General features: G+C 42.4%; 1 protein-coding gene across 1 annotated transcript in view; it reads left to right on the forward strand.

Moving 5' to 3' along the window:
• ptprt (protein tyrosine phosphatase receptor type T) overlaps window positions 1-15,682 on the forward strand; it is a gene marked incomplete at its 5' end in the record, with an annotated part of 345,648 nt that overhangs the window by 67,858 nt on the left and 262,108 nt on the right. The window contains one exon of the mRNA XM_008289688.1: window positions 13,734-14,027. Coding sequence (XP_008287910.1) covers window positions 13,734-14,027 — 294 coding nt within the window. The remainder of the gene's footprint in view (window positions 1-13,733; window positions 14,028-15,682) is intronic.

Genomic DNA, 15,682 nt, shown 5'->3' on the forward strand with positions numbered 1-15,682 from the left:
GAGCCGACTGCAGGTAGTTATTAAGAGAGAACAGTGTTTGTGAATGAAATGGAAACCAGGTAATGAGAACGACAGGACTGAGTTATTCCACCGATAGAATGAACGAGAGAAATGTATTGAGAAAAGTTTATTTTTAATGAAAATATGCTTCTAAAATCACATTTATTGGAGGCAGAAACAGTAAAATTTGGGGAAAAAATCCTCAGATTTTCAATTTTTAAATAGTCCTGGAACTACTTATCTGTGACATGTTGTTTAATCAGAAACAATAAACAAATCTAAGCTTAAGATCAGGATATTTACTAAATAAAGATGCACAAAATAAAGCTGTAAAATCTAAAAAAACATCTGCACAGCTGTTTGACTCGACTCGGCTGCAGTGTCGGGTCGTGCATTTTGCTTCTCGGCCTTCAGTGGCGTCCCACCTGAATCAAACCACCGTCATTATGATGCCACAGCGATAGAAACCATCAGTATTGTGCAGAAAGGCAGCAGAACAGGACGTATCTCATGTATGGCATCACTAAAGCAAGAAGCCCAGTTTAAAGCAATTCAACATGAACTGCACCACATACTTCACATCCAGCAGGAGCATCAATATCAGCCCAGTAAAATGACAGAAATACACATTTTACTCACCAAAACACAAACTCCATCCTCCTTTCTTTCCTCATAAACAGTTCAGTCATGTTCTATCTCCACGGAGGCTGATGCTGAAAGTCTGTCCAGTCATGTTTCTGACATAAGGTTTAATTCGCTTTAGGGTTGAGAACATCGGCTTGCTTAACTTTAAAAAAAATAAAAAAACAACAACATACTTTTACGATGAAGTTTTAGCTTGTGCAGGTCACTACAGATGGCTAAGCTCTCTGACCGTCCAATCAGAGGACGGGAAAGTGCTGACGTCATCGTAGGCCTGCTAGCTGGTCCTGGGACCACCAGCAGCTCTCGATCTGCTCGGCTGAACTGCAGGATGTGTTTCCTCCACAGAGCAGACAGGAGATGATGGCACACTTGTGGGTACTTGGAAAAATTTTGTTGAATCCAGATTTTTTTTTTTTTAAATTATCGTACGATAAATAAAAGAAATTCAACTTTTGGTTCATTCTTTTTTTTCCCTGATTATTGTCATTCTGCACTGAAGTCATGTCTGAGTTTAGCCGTGGTTGTGCCGTTTCCATAGAGATTATATTTCAGTCAAAAAAAAAAACATTGAGGGGAAACACGACCAGAGCAAAAATAAAACATTAGGAAACTGCTGCACGGAGTTCAGAGCACTTCATTCTTAAAGGCCGCTGCTTAAAATAAAATAAAACGTGTTTTTATTCTGATGAAAGACAGGCTCAGGGGTTAATTTCTGGGAATAACTAAACAGTTATAGCATGAAGTGTGTAACTCTCAACCTTTAGACCCACAACATGGATGATGAAAACAAAAAACAGCTCGTGCAAAACTATAAAATATACAAAAACAAACACCAGTTCATGATAGTTTCATGGAAGTTTGTAAAGATTTGCTCCCCCGAGGACCAACGAAACACGCCTGCAAACCGCGTGAAAAGTTGCACGAGTGTGTTTCTGGGCCACACCGGGGGAGTGTGTGAGATGAGAATGGAGGCATAAGCTGGTGTACACTCCGCCTGCCTCTTTAACCAGGTCCTCAGGGCTCGCCTTAGGGAGTGTGTGTGTGTGTGTGTGTGTGTGTGTGTGTGTGTGTGTGTTGTGTATGCCGGGCGGTTTGTCATGTCGTTGGTATTCCTTGTCCATTGCTCTTTCATGTGCATCGGCCTGTGTGCGAGAGAGAGAGTGGACACTTCACACAGAATTCCTGAAGAGGAATATAAGTAATGCATGACCAGGTGTGGCGAGTGGAGGACGGAGAAGGGGTGAGGAGAGGGGAGAGAGGGAAGGAAGGGAGGCAGGGAGGAAGGGGGTCAATTAGAAGTGAAGGAAGGAGGTGAAAAGTTGAAACCGGCAAGAGACGATAGAGAGATGAGAGATTGGAAGAAAGATCGTTGGAGATGTAAAACCAAACTGAAGAAGAAGAAGAGGAGCCAAAGCTGACAGGTTCAATCCCGTCAGCTGGTTTTCCGTCGCCGCCCGCATCTCGTTCAACCGTAATCTGCTCCGTCGAGCGGCTGAACGCCAGGAAAACGTCATTCCGAGGAAAGAGAGACGTTGTCCGCCGCCGCCGCCGTCCTGCTGTCGGGCTTCTGTGCGGCTGACAGATTTGAGTCTAATTCGCGTTTCATTAAAAAAAAAACTGGAATATCTCGGCGACGCTAAGAAGATCAGCGTCTCTGTCGAGGTTTGGTCGTGACTCAATTTCCTTCAGAGTCTCTCAGCTTCTCCCGTTTCTGTTACGACTTCTGTCCCGAGCAGGTGGAAGTTTAGCGTCTCGAATTTAGCGAAATCAGGTGTGTTCGCTCTCGTAGACGATGCCTGTTTACGGCATCAACCCTCTGAACCTCGAGCAGCTTCTGAGCTTTTTGTTGCGCTTTTCCCCTCACTGCGGGATAAAGTGTAAATGGAGCCGACGAAAAGATGGATTTTGTGCAACACAGCAAAGCTAGAATGAAAAAAAGAAAATAAAGAGAGCTGAGTTTCTTTGATTTATTCAGTTTAGAAAAATAGAAAAACCTGATATCAGCATTTTTGCAAGAGGTGTTGTTAATATTAGAAAGAAAGATAAAATACTCTACACTACGTCCAGTTTTAATTAGTTTCTGTACACTGCCTGCAGTTCATCCCAGAAGTCCAGAAGTGTTGGTCACATGGCTGCTGGTTGAGTCCTTAATGGCTTCACAGTTGCACCAAATATTTAGTTTTTATTAGTTTTTGTATAAGTCTAAATCAGTGGTTCTCAAACTGGGGGTCGGGACCCCCAGGGGGGTCCCAAGATAATTTCAGCGGATCACCAAATCATTGTTAAAAAAAATTAAAAAATAAAATAAATAAAGCTCACATGATTTGATTATATTATTTTTCTTTTTTGCTCTTTTGAAAATTATTTTCATTTGTTTTTATATTTTTTTTTCATTTGTTCGAAATAAATTCAATTCATTCATTCATTTCAAAGACAATTAACGTGTTAATGTAAAGAGATTAATCTGTGGAATGAACACATTCATTTTTAATGCATTAATGCATCAAAGTTTTTACTCGTGCCATGTTAAAAATTCAAACTGGGGGGTCACGAACACAAACTTTTTGTTATCTTGGGGATCAAAACGTTTGAGAACCGCTGCTCTAAATGGTTTGTCGAGTCACGTAGAACAAGTTTCACACCTTTAAGCCGACGGTGCATCAAATGAACCTTTCAAGAACCTGTTGTCGTGCTTTGCGGCGATGCTACATGCTACAATTTTCAAACCCGCTGGCATGTTTTCAGGTTCAAAATGTCAAAACCCCCATTACTCATAAAGTCTCATCACATTAGACTTACTTGATGGCACCGATGCCATGATCTTTCTTGATTTATTCCATTTTTATCGCTGTTTTGGAGCAAAAACTGCACAAGAGAGCAAAAAATAATCGACAACAGCGGCGGGAGTCTCACATTTTGTCGAGTCAAACCCAACCAGAGGCTGGCGGGACTGACGGCGATGTGATTTTCCCGTCTGGAAGTGGACTCAGGTGGCTTTGGAGTGCCGCCTGAGTGTGCGTGTTGTGTTGCAGCAGTTTGTGTTCACATGCCAGCTTTCTTTTTTATGTTTCTGTGTCTATTATTTTTGTTTTTGTGCTTTGGAGAGACTACATGTGTGTTCAGAGGAGGCAGGTGTTTGCCACAGTGAGGAATCAGATTTCCAAAATGCTCCGTGTTCCTTCAAACTCGCCGTATTTTCTTTTCTTTTTCTTCGCCGTTTCATCCCTTCGTTCCTGTGTTTCCTCTCTGATGGAGCGGCTGCGTCATCCAGTCTTTTCACTAAAGCATTTTTTTAGACCAGGCGGTGGAAAAGAGTTTTTTTTTTTTCTTTTTCTCTCCCCACTGGCTGTGAGTGTGAGACAGACAGATAGGAGGCCTCAGCCCACCCGAGGAGAGGAAAGATATCACCCAGGTGGCGGAAAAGATGGAAAAATCAGCTGCACCGAAAATGACAATCGCTCTGCCAAAATCCTTCTTTTTTCCCTCCTATGTTTCAACAGTGCAGCGAGAGAGAGAGTAATGACAGTCGAGATGAAAACAGAGAGGAGGAAGAGGCCTCCTCATTTCCCTTTTGCCTCTGAACTGCTCCCTTTACCTCTGACTTTCACTTTACCGTCAGGGTTTTTTCAATATCACAAATTTTCCTGGTTGAAATGTGCCCAGCAGATGTTCAGATCACTCAGTTTCTCTCATTCTCTAAGTTAGTAGTTAGTAAGTAAGCATTTTTTAAGCAAATTAAAGCAAAACCTTTTCAATGAAACATGCTGAGAAGATTAATTTCTCCATGATTGCATAACTCCTGGTGTTAGCGTCTGTATTTACATGAAGGTGAACTGCTGCTGGCCACGCCCACTTCAGGAAGTAAACTCTCTCTGCACGTGTGATTGACAGAAAATGCATATTAGTGCACGAGACCAGGACTTTCTGTTGCTTCCAACGTTCTCTCTGTGTGATTAGTTTCGACATGTCGCCAAAATCGCAGCACAGATGTTGTTTTAAACCTGCAGCGCAGCAGCTTGGAAAAGTCTCTGAACCGACTGTTGGTTACAACTTCATACTCGCTCCACTGTCTGACAAAAAAAATCAGAAAAATATGTTAATAGTGCAGTTTACATGAGCACAGAGAGCAGGAGAGAAGCTACCAGATGTGAACAGCAGCAGGGTTTAGGTGGCAAGTACAACAAGCCAAACACAGTAACCCACCCGGTCCTTGTTTACTGATGTGTCCCTGAACAGTACAGCGTCTACAGACTTTATTCTGACCTATGTGTATACCATCAAAGCTAGCGTTAGCTGCATTAGCCACCAAATGTTCAAACACTGAGGATTGTCCTACTGGAGCGGGGAAATCGCTGTTAACCCTTTACAGGGCACTCATTGAAATACTTGTAAATTTAAAATTTCAACCCTGGAGTGTTATTGGTGGTTAAAACAGGACATTTTTTTTCTCTTTTCGACTTTTTAAAAAAAGTTTTAGATTTAGGCTGCAAATCGAACTCAAAGCAGTTACCCTATATGATTCCTCGCCCACCTGGGGTATAAAAAAAATATCTAAATAATATGTAGATAAATTCTATATATGAAGGAGCATTTATTTGCAAATGACCAGTCAGACTTAGGGAACTTAAAACACTTTTGTCAAACTATCTCTCTGGCTCACTCGTGATTGGTCAGAGGCCATATGTTGTGATGTAGCTTCACTGATTGGCTGGATGAAGTCATGTGATTCTGCCCCCTGCCATTTTTAAAGGAAGTTACCATATATGGTTCCTTGCCCGATAAAGGGTTAAAAGTAAACCCTAATCCACTGGGTGCTCAGTTTGTCAGATGCTGGGAGTGCATGAGGACTCTTATGTTCACTCTTACACTCAACAGCAGAACATTTGCTGAGTTCTTGCTCATAGTTCGGACATTTTAGAGTTTAGCAGAATCAGCTGTGGGAAGTCAAATAAACCTGGTGGACTGTGAGGCAGCTGCTCGTTCTGATTGGTTCACCTGGAAGCAGTGAGGGGGCGGGGCTTATTAGCCATCTAGTTGTGGAGAGGTGGCTCAAGGATTAGCGGAAGTAAAAGTTCTCGTATCACAACAGCTTTTATTTAACTCCTCTAACTTTGTAATAACAACAAAGCAAAATAAAAATGGATTTTTATCACATGGGACCCATTAACAGATTTAAAGTCCAACAAATGGATGGAAACCAGTATATGCATCTTTATTAAAGGTTGTTCAGGAGGCCGGTTATATTCCAACTGAATGCATCTAACTAGCATATAATTGCTTCCAAAACGTTGAAAATTGGGGGGAAAAAATGCTATTTTCTCTCTCTTCTCTCTGCATATTAGCTCCGTCTTATCAGTAATACATTCCAGGTCCATTTCGCAGCTCCTTGAACTCGGCAGTTCACCCGACGGAGGACAGATAAGCGGCACGCACACATCCGCACAGATCCCCGCGATCCAGGCGGCGATACGATCAGACCGACTCATCAGGTGTTAATGATAACCGCCACATGCTGTGAGTCTGAGTGGAACAAATTTATATTGGATGCGTCGTCTTTTAATTTCGACTCGCTGCGTATCTCCAGGTTCGGTGTTTCTAGGAGGAAGGGCGCCGAGGCTGTCGAGTGGGGCGTTAGCTATCGACTCCTGTTTAGAAAAAGGACCACAATCATGTCAATTATGTTTTTTTTATATAGTTAAACCTCTCATTTTAGGGAAACCATCACAAAGACGTTAAATAATCGTCCATTTCAGATTAAACATATCAGATAACGGAGCTGAAACACACACATCCGTGGCTCCGCTCATATAAATGTAAAATATGAGACATTTTATAAGTAGAAAATCATTTCAGAAATAAAAAAAAAAAACTTCAATTCATTTGGTGCTTTGAGCATAAACAAACAGAAGTGTAGGAGTGAGATGAAGCGAAATCATTAAATTCAGCCATAAAAGAGGAAACCTTACCGCTGCGCTTTTGGCTAATTCGATCTTTTTTTGTAAGTTGCACTTATGCAAGAGGCAAGGCCGTTTTGTGCATAATTATCTTTTTTACCTGACGTGTTTTGGAAGTCTGAGTGCTGCACATTTATTATTGAGGACGTTCCTCCTCCGCTGCACCTGAGGGCGACGGGTCTGACTCACCTGTCGACTGCAGCCCACCGACTCGCCCTCGATGCTTCCTGCGTCTACCGGCTTCACAGGAAGCATCTCGTCCTGATCAGCATGGATCACGTCCTGCATGTTCTGCGACTTAAAACTTACTTTTACTCAAGTTCTACCTTTTTATTCTCGCTTTTGATCAATCTGAGAACTGATTTTATTCATTAACCTCTCTATTTATTCACTGATTTACATCTATTAGCCTATTTATCCTACAGTTTAGTTCCTCATTTTTATAATTTCTTGCTTTTTTGACTTTTATTTCTATTTTATTAATAGATATTTCATTTTATTTCATTTTAGTTATTTATCTAGCTTATTGAATTGCACTTTATCTCATTTCCTCATTCTCCTTCATGGGTAACTTAACCGTGGTGGTTGTTTGTGCCTTTTTATTGCATTTTTATTTCTTTATTTCTTTCTCTTTATTTGATGCTTCTTTAGTTCTTCAGCCCAGTTTTTTTAACTAAAGCTCTAACCACGACCTGGACGACTCAGAATCTACACAGACATGGCGCCTAATTGAAGTTACTGTGTTCTGAACTCTGAGAATTTGCCCCGAAAATGGGTAAAAACACTCGATTCTGACCCTGAACGAGGTGAAACGCTCACTTTGGGGGGCAGAAAATTCCAAATATTGATGAAAAAATTAGTGTCGCAAAACTCCAAGTTTGCTTTAGTTTAGTGTTCTCAGTCATCGTTTCCTACCAGGTGAACATGTAAAAACATCAAAAGAACATATTTATCGGTTCACTTTTCACATTAAGTTCCTTGTGAATATATTTAATTCTGCCCAGCTGAGGTTCGTCTGTGTTTCACCGTTTTACCCGACGTTCACCGCCTCTGCTGCACTTTGATTTGTTTTTTATTGCATCAAAGGACCTTTTTGTCATCTTCATCACATCTTTCTCTTCCTCCTCATTTAGCTTGGTGGTTTTTTATGTTTCATACTTCATGAGCCACAGTTTGCAGCGTTTCGTTTGTGTTTGATCTCAATTGGTTTAGACGTTGTAGGACAGACATTGTTGGACACACAAAAAAGGAAACACACAACGTTCAGCATCACATTAAATCCAAATATTCACCAGACACGGAAAAAAAAATTCACAAACTAAAGAAAACCACACACTCACGTCCTCCATTGTATGTTATTTATCTTGACACACACACACCTACACACACACACACGTTACGAGCCGTCTCCAAACACCATGCTGGGATTGTAATGCAGCGCAGTAAAAAAAGTAGATCCGTGTACTTTGCTCCCTCTGGGTGCAGTAACACGCGTCGCTTTTGAGTGCGCGATGCGTCTTCCGACAACGAGGCCCCGGGACACGCCAGATAAAACCTTTATGGGCCGCAAACACACAAACACACACACGGACTTCCACGCAGGTGTTTACGGGCCCACGGGTCCAGTGCTGTACTCCCGCTGTATCCCATTTTAAAACTTCATGAGTGTTTTTTTTTTACTCGGTGTGGCAGCAGCGTCCTGCAGGAGGACGAATGTTGCAGAAACCTCGTCCTGCTCCGGTTGGGATTCGCTGAAAACTGTTTGACGTGTGATTTTGTGAGAAAGGATCTGAATTGTCTTTAATATAACAACACCTGCTGGTGTTTTAGCCTCAGCTTTCTTTTCTTTCTCTTCTTGGATGTCGATGGCGTTTTTGGTTCTTTTAGTATTTCATCTGATGTGTTTCTTATGGAAGATCTTTCACCCATGATAGCTGCCTTTCTGGTCGTTTCTCCTTCTGTTTGGACTTAAGTTCTTCATAAACTCTGTCTTTAAAGGTTCTATATAAGTTAGTTACTATGATTTTGGTTGCTCATAACAGTTATTTGAGGCAAGAAACAGCTTTAAAGTTTGCCTTTAGTGGGTTTGACCAATGGTTAAAATTTAAAAAAATAAAACTATTTTATGTGTTTTTTTTCTCATCTCACAACAAGTTGAAAAGCTGATGTGTTTGTGCGATATTGTTGTTTCCACATCCAGAGTAATTTGTACAATCTGAAGTCTACATGTAGAACAACCAGTATTTAGGTATATTTTTATTTTTCTTCTGATATTTCCTAAATGTTTGCACAATACTCTTTGTTGCTGCAACAATGCAAAACATATCATATCGTATCGTCTCGTCTCGTATCGTCTCGTCTTGTATCGACCATATCGTATTGTATTCAGCACCAACTGGACTGCAACTGGTTGAATTAACTGGTTTAACTAAGCTCTCATAAGCTTAGCATTTCTTCATCATGAATTATTATTCTTTTCAAGCTTATTCTTACTTTTCTCACATTTCTCAAAAGTTTGCAAGGTTCCCTTTGCTGCTGCAGCAGTGCAAATTTCCCCACAGTGGGATAAAAAAAAAAAAAAAGGCCGTATCATATCATCTCGTATCGTATCACCTCGTATCGTATTATCTCATATCATATCGTATCATCTCATATCATATCATCTCGTATCGTATCATCTTGTATCGTATCGTATCATCTTGTATCGTATCGTATCATCTCATATCATCTCGTATCGTATTGTATCGTATCATCTCGTACTGGATCATATCCTTTCGTATTGTACTGTATCCTATCATCTCTTATTGTATCGTATTCAGCATTGACTGGGTTGTAACTGGTTGACTTTAGGTCAAAGTAATCTGAATGAAAACTATTGCACGATTACAGCCTTAATTGAAAACATAATAAACATTCATGTAGCTGCTAAAACACTTTGTGCACAACCTTAGAAAAGCAGTTTAACTACAACTATACACATTTTAGACTCTCATCAGCTCATCACTCCTTCATCCTGCTGTACGTATATATTTACTTCATTCTCTCCATTTCGACTCCAGTTTATCCTCTTTTCCTTTCATCCCCTTCCCTCCATCCGGTTGACCGAGTCTTCCCTCCTCCACCCTCCCTCCCTCTCCAACTCGTTTTCTCCCTCATCCGTCCGTCTCCCCTCCTCTCACCCTTCATTAGCGTCACCGTGTGCAGGCCAACTGTAGCTGATTAGCAATCAGAGTGTGTCTGCGTTCTTGTTTTCGTATCCGTGTGAGGAGGCGCAGACGGACGAGCTTGTGTGTAAGAAGCGTTGCGTGTCGTAAACATGCATTAAAGCCAGTTTTGCATTTAGCTTCTGTGCTACGACGTCTATCTGCTTCATTTTAAACTTTGTGCGCTCCCCCCTCGGTGTCATCATGGGCGCCAGGTTGTGTGTCGCCGGGTGGCCTCTGTAACTCTGGGCTGTAAATGAGCTGGCAGAGGGAGGGATGGAGGGATGGTGGGAGGCAACAGACGGAGGGAGGGAGTGATTGAGCGACTCTGCGCTCTCTGCCCGCCGAGCAACATCAGGAGAAGTTGTCGAATATAAATGACGTTAATGAAGAGCCGAGGAGCGGTTAGCGGGCCGCTGTTTACAGGAAAGCCTTCTTCTTCTTCTTCTTCTTCTTTGTGCTTCCCATCGTCGCTGACCAGTCTGCAAATTACGCCGCTTCACTTTTGAAACATCTGCATGGGAAAAACAGGACATTTACATATTCATTCTGCTGGAAATTGCAGCAGCGTTTTTGCATCCTGATGGTGAATCAATCAAAAGAAATCCCTGGAAAAAAGCACTTTTATAAGACAGAGATGGAACCACTTAAACGAAGCCACACTTTTAAGTACAACCGAAGCTTTTGTTGACAAAATTGTTCCGTGTAATTTGGGGTGATGAGGAGACTTTATTGTCTAGTTCTTGTTTTTTTTGCTTATATTTTTCTATCTCAAGGCCAAAAGTTCAAGAACGCAGAGAAGAGCCGGCGTCGTTTTCGGGGCGGAACGCATTCAAATGCATGCAAAGCCCTGGTTTATGCATACATAGAGACGCTTATTGTCTTTCACTTTCCTGCACTCGCCGATGCACGCAGCCTCTCGTATAGTGGAGATGGATGAGTGTGCGGTGACTGACAGTTGATTCATCGGTCCTGCAGCCACCATACATATTCTAATGCAGCCCCGAGGAAAGAGAAAAAAAACTTGCAGAGTGAGATCAGGACTTTGCTTTTAGACAGCAGGAGGAGAGGGGCCATTATTCTTAGCTAGCATAACGTAGCTGTCAACTGACAAAGCACCTGTCACGGTGGAGGGGAGGGAAAAAGAAAAGATTAATGCTAAGAGACCCCAAACCTCAATCTTAAAATGACTCTTTAAGTCGCAGCGGTTTGAGGAGATTACTGTACGGAGCAGGGGTTTCATTTTCTAAACGCCCGGCCCCTCCATTATGCATGAATTTCTTTTTGCTGCGTCCCACCTGTTAATGAAATCCGGCTTCCCGGCAGGGCCGCGTGTGCGTTCACTCGATCTGTCTCGATCCGTCTGAAACGCGTCGCCGAGAACCCGAAGCTTCATCGATTCTGATCTGCCATTACGTTCACATTACGCTGCGATAAAGAAGAACCCGCGGAGCTTCATTCGCTGTCCGAGGTGCTGATCTCGGGGCCGTTTGAGAAGCGGGAGCTGTCCGTGGTAATTACCCCGGTTCGTCCTGATGAGCGGGATCCTCACAGCGCGGCCTGATGACCAACAGGAAGACAAACAAACAAACAAAAAAAGTTAATTTTCCCTGTCACTGTCTCCATCTGTTGCTCTTTAACCCTTCGAACCCCGGCCAGTTGTTTTCATTTAGCTCCTGTTATTTTTCCCTCACTGTGGGCTCAGTTTTTTTTACTCCAGTATAAAGTTCTGCACCTCAACGGAAACAGAACAACCAGGACTAGAAGGAGAGAAAACAACCTGGATAGGTGCCACAGATCAAGTGCGATAGGACGTGGATGCCGACAGCAGGCTGTGTGGGAGGTAATAGGAAATGATGGAAAAACAACAAAAAAACATTTATTTTATTTTTCATTTAACCAAATTTTAAAAACAACCTTGAATCAACATGTTTTTTTTCCCCCCAAAGCTCCCACAGGAACACTGGAAACCAACTGTGGCTCTACATATTATAAATATTTTACCAAATACAGTTTTAATTCGTCTCAGCCTGCAGTTCAGCCCAAAAAAACTCTCCAATTTTTTGTCAAGTGACTCTTAATCGCAGCTAAATCAATAATGGCTTCACGGTTGTGCAGCAGAGCGTAAAATTATTTGTTCAATGCAGAATCTTATTAGTGCAGAAACTTGATTTTTGGCAATTTTTTAAATGCAAAAACTTGATTTTTTGGCAATTTTGTAAATGAGACACGACGAATAATATGATTTTTGAAATATCGTGATTTTTACCCAGCAGAGGAAAACTCGTAGAATTTTCATCACGTGACTGTTGCCTTTAATTGAGTCTTTAAATCCTTCACGATTGGGTCGAGGATTGCAGAATTTTTTATTTTTAACAGAATCTGTTTAGAGCAAGTAGTTTATTTTTGGCCAATTTTTTAATAAGACACACAAAATATGATTTCAGGCTTCGATTTAGTGAAGTTTCGCAACAGGTGATTACTTCAAGGACCGTCTGTAAATTAAAAAGCCAATTATTTCTTCTGCTTTTGCAGTTTGTAGCTGATAAATGGGGTCATTTTGGCGTCGTATTTTAAAATAACACCATACCCTTTAGCCCTGCCATCAGGTTTTGGGCTTGACTGAGTTTTGTTAGATGGCAAAGACATCACTCAGCCCCTCAGGCAGCTTCATCTCGACGGCTCTGCAGGTTCTCCAGAGGTTCTAATCTAATCTAATTGACTAATAAGTCAGTGGATCCATGGTTGTAGAGAACTTTCTGCGCACACATTGTCACCAGTCGGCCTTTATAAACCATCTTCATCCTGAAAGCAGCGCGCGGTGCTTCACAAAGCGCCACATTAACCCTCTCACACTCGTTCTTACGCCACCGTGGAGGAGCTGGAACGCTCCCTGGTGGATTCGGGGTCGAGTGGGTGACCCACTCTCACACTTGAGCTGCTTTTACCCAAAGTCGTCCCACTGAAAGCCTTAATTATCTCATTACTTAGCCTTTTGCAAAGTGTAGAAAATCTCTTGCTCTTTTTTTTTTTAGTCAACATTTCTCTCCATCGTGTCTCCGCGTTGTGAGTTTTCTCCGTTTGTGTGGATCTGTCATTTAGAAAAAGAAGCGGCCGTCTCTAAAATGTGCTTTTGAAGAAAGGAGAGAGAGAAAAAAAAAAGAAAAGAAGTGGAAGGGTAATAAAACACCGTATGCTTTTAGGCTTGACAGAGGCCATTATTTTAGAGTAGCATAATGTGAAAGTCTAGTGGCAAAGTAGCTGTCAGCAACACGTCAACAAGGTGATGGATTAGTGCTACAGGTAAAGAATTCGCTCTCCGAAATGTCTCCTTTAGCTCTCGGTGGCAGCTGCAGAAAAAAAAAAAACAAAAAGTCAAACGGCGTCTCCTTTTACATTTACGGCACGTTACGAGCGTTTAGACCGCGGAATAAACTCTGAGATTACGCATGAAAGTTAGGACAAAGTGTTGGAATATAAAAAAGGGGTATCGATCATTTTATAGATGGAGATTGATACGGAAACCTTTTTAAAGAACATCAGTCAGCATGAAAATCTTGTGTTTATGGATGTTGTTATTTGGGGAAATCAACTGAGGTCTGAGAACATCTTTTTAAAAAAAAGCAGATAATGAAAATTGTTTTTGTTGATTTATGGAAATGACACGGAGCAGCCCAACGGGGAGGCTCTTCTTTTATTTGTTTGGGATTTCAAACACTTCGACACCATTGATTGGACTTTAATCTAATTTTTAGGGAAGTTATTTATTCAGGTTTTAGCTCGTCTGGGGGCTGCGGCTACGTTCAAAGTGAGGTGATGTGTTTGTTTTCACGTCGGCTCTGAGATGAACTCGGGGGACGACGTGTTTTTTCGACTTCTCGTCTGATTTTGTTCCACCGACTCAACCGATCCCTTCCCCAATTTTCCGCAGCTCCGCCGACCCCCATCGCGCCGCCCGAGCTCCTGGCCGTCGGCGCCACCTACCTCTGGATCAAACCCAACGCCAACAGCATCATCGGCGACGGACCCATCATCCTGAAGGAGGTGGAGTACCGCACCACGTCGGGGAACTGGGCCGAGACCCACGTGGTCGACGCCCCCACCTACAAGCTGTGGCACCTGGACCCGGATGTGGAGTACGAGATCAAGGTGCTGCTGTCCAGACCCGGCGAGGGAGGAACGGGGCCGCCGGGGCCGCCGCTGGTCACCAGAACCAAATGTGCAGGTGAGTGAGGCCCGCTTCGTTTCTTCTCTTCTTGCTCGAGCTGCTTGGTTCTTTTTTTTGATCTCGGCTGTTGAGAAGGACTCTGCTTTGGTCCATTGTGGTTCTAGAAACATCCTCTTCTTCTGCATACTCAAAATATTAAACTGAAGCGCGTCAACCCTCTGAACCCTGAATCCCACCGGCAGGTTTGAAAAGGCCGGTTAGTCTTTGAGGAAATTGGCAAAATTGCTCCATTTATCAGAGACAGAAGCAGGAAGAATCGATGCAGTTTTAACTCTGGGATGCGCCTTTAACCAAATCTAAGCCTAGAATCATGATGTTTGTACAAAAATCAGCAAAAACAAACCATTTGCACCAAACTTGAATGAAGGATTGTGCACTTGTGGACGCAACCGTTAGTGACTCAACAACTAGGCGACGTCTCGGCTGAACTGCAGGCTGTGTGTTTACGATTAAAAGCACGAGACGATGGAAACAGAATATATTATGATGTATTATGGTTTCAGAGTAACCACAGTCCAACATGATGAGACATCACGCCGTATGGATTGTTGCTCTATGTGACTAGAATGATGGGTTTTGGGGTCCTTGAACCGCTGAAAACGACCAAATCTGAGCTTAAAGTTGCAGCATTTCATCAAAATCACTTCACTTTACGTTTCTAATTTTAAAAAATTGCCATAAAATGTTTGGATTCTATTAAAAATGTCCAAAAAAACCGATGAATTTTATGCAATTTTGTGCAATTGTGAAGCTATAAGTGACTCATCTGCAACAAAAACTCACATAGCAAACAATTTAGGCAGAAATGTAGAAAGACAAGTGCAAAAACTAATTAAAAATATCAATTAAAGATCCACAACCTTTATCCAGATTTGGTAATATGTGCTGACATCATGATTCCAGGTTTTTCCAGCTGAATAATCAACGAAAATCAACTTCCTTTTTTGTCTCTTTATATGATTTAATGCATTTTAATTGTAGTGTCGTGCACAATGGCCACGTTGGAGTTACTTCTTGCTACGACTGTGGTGTTTCTAGAGCAGTACAGGGCTTTTAAATGCAGAAAAGATTTGCAGAAACCAGCCTAAAGTGCCTGGAGTTCAGAGGGTTAGCGGTGGAGGTGAATCCGCCGTGGTTTGCATAAGGTTTGGAAATGGTTTGACGTGACTGGAAGTCAGATGAGAGGCAGATGAGCAAAAGAACAAAAGTAGGAAGAAGAAAAAAAAATGTTCCCCCTGAACTCTTCTTCTTTTTCTTCTTCTTCTTCTCGAGGCCGCGAATCAAAGATGATGATAATTGGGATGTTAAGAAGGTGCCCCGGAGATGAAGGAGGGATGGAGTGCACGGGGAGGTTAGGTGGGGGGCAATCACGGCCGATAATGAGCGTCCCAGCGGGGGTGTAAGGACACAACAAGTGGCAGTTCATTTGATAAAGTGACAGCCCATCAGATCCTCGGCGACCCCTCGGTGTGACGGTGTGTGTGTGTGCCGACTGCTTAGCAGGAAGCCTCCGCTGGTCCACCGCCTCGCTGACGCTCGTCTGTATGGAGCCGGCAGCCGTCCGACACTTTCGCTTTCATATTCTGTAGATTGTTCTTCTTTTGGGGTTTCTGCATTGCCATCAAGTCCTCTGTTCCCCCCTTTTGGACCTG

Source organism: Stegastes partitus, unplaced genomic scaffold (assembly GCF_000690725.1).
Source record: "Stegastes partitus isolate 25-593 unplaced genomic scaffold, Stegastes_partitus-1.0.2 Scaffold632, whole genome shotgun sequence".
Taxonomy (NCBI): domain Eukaryota; kingdom Metazoa; phylum Chordata; class Actinopteri; family Pomacentridae; genus Stegastes; species Stegastes partitus.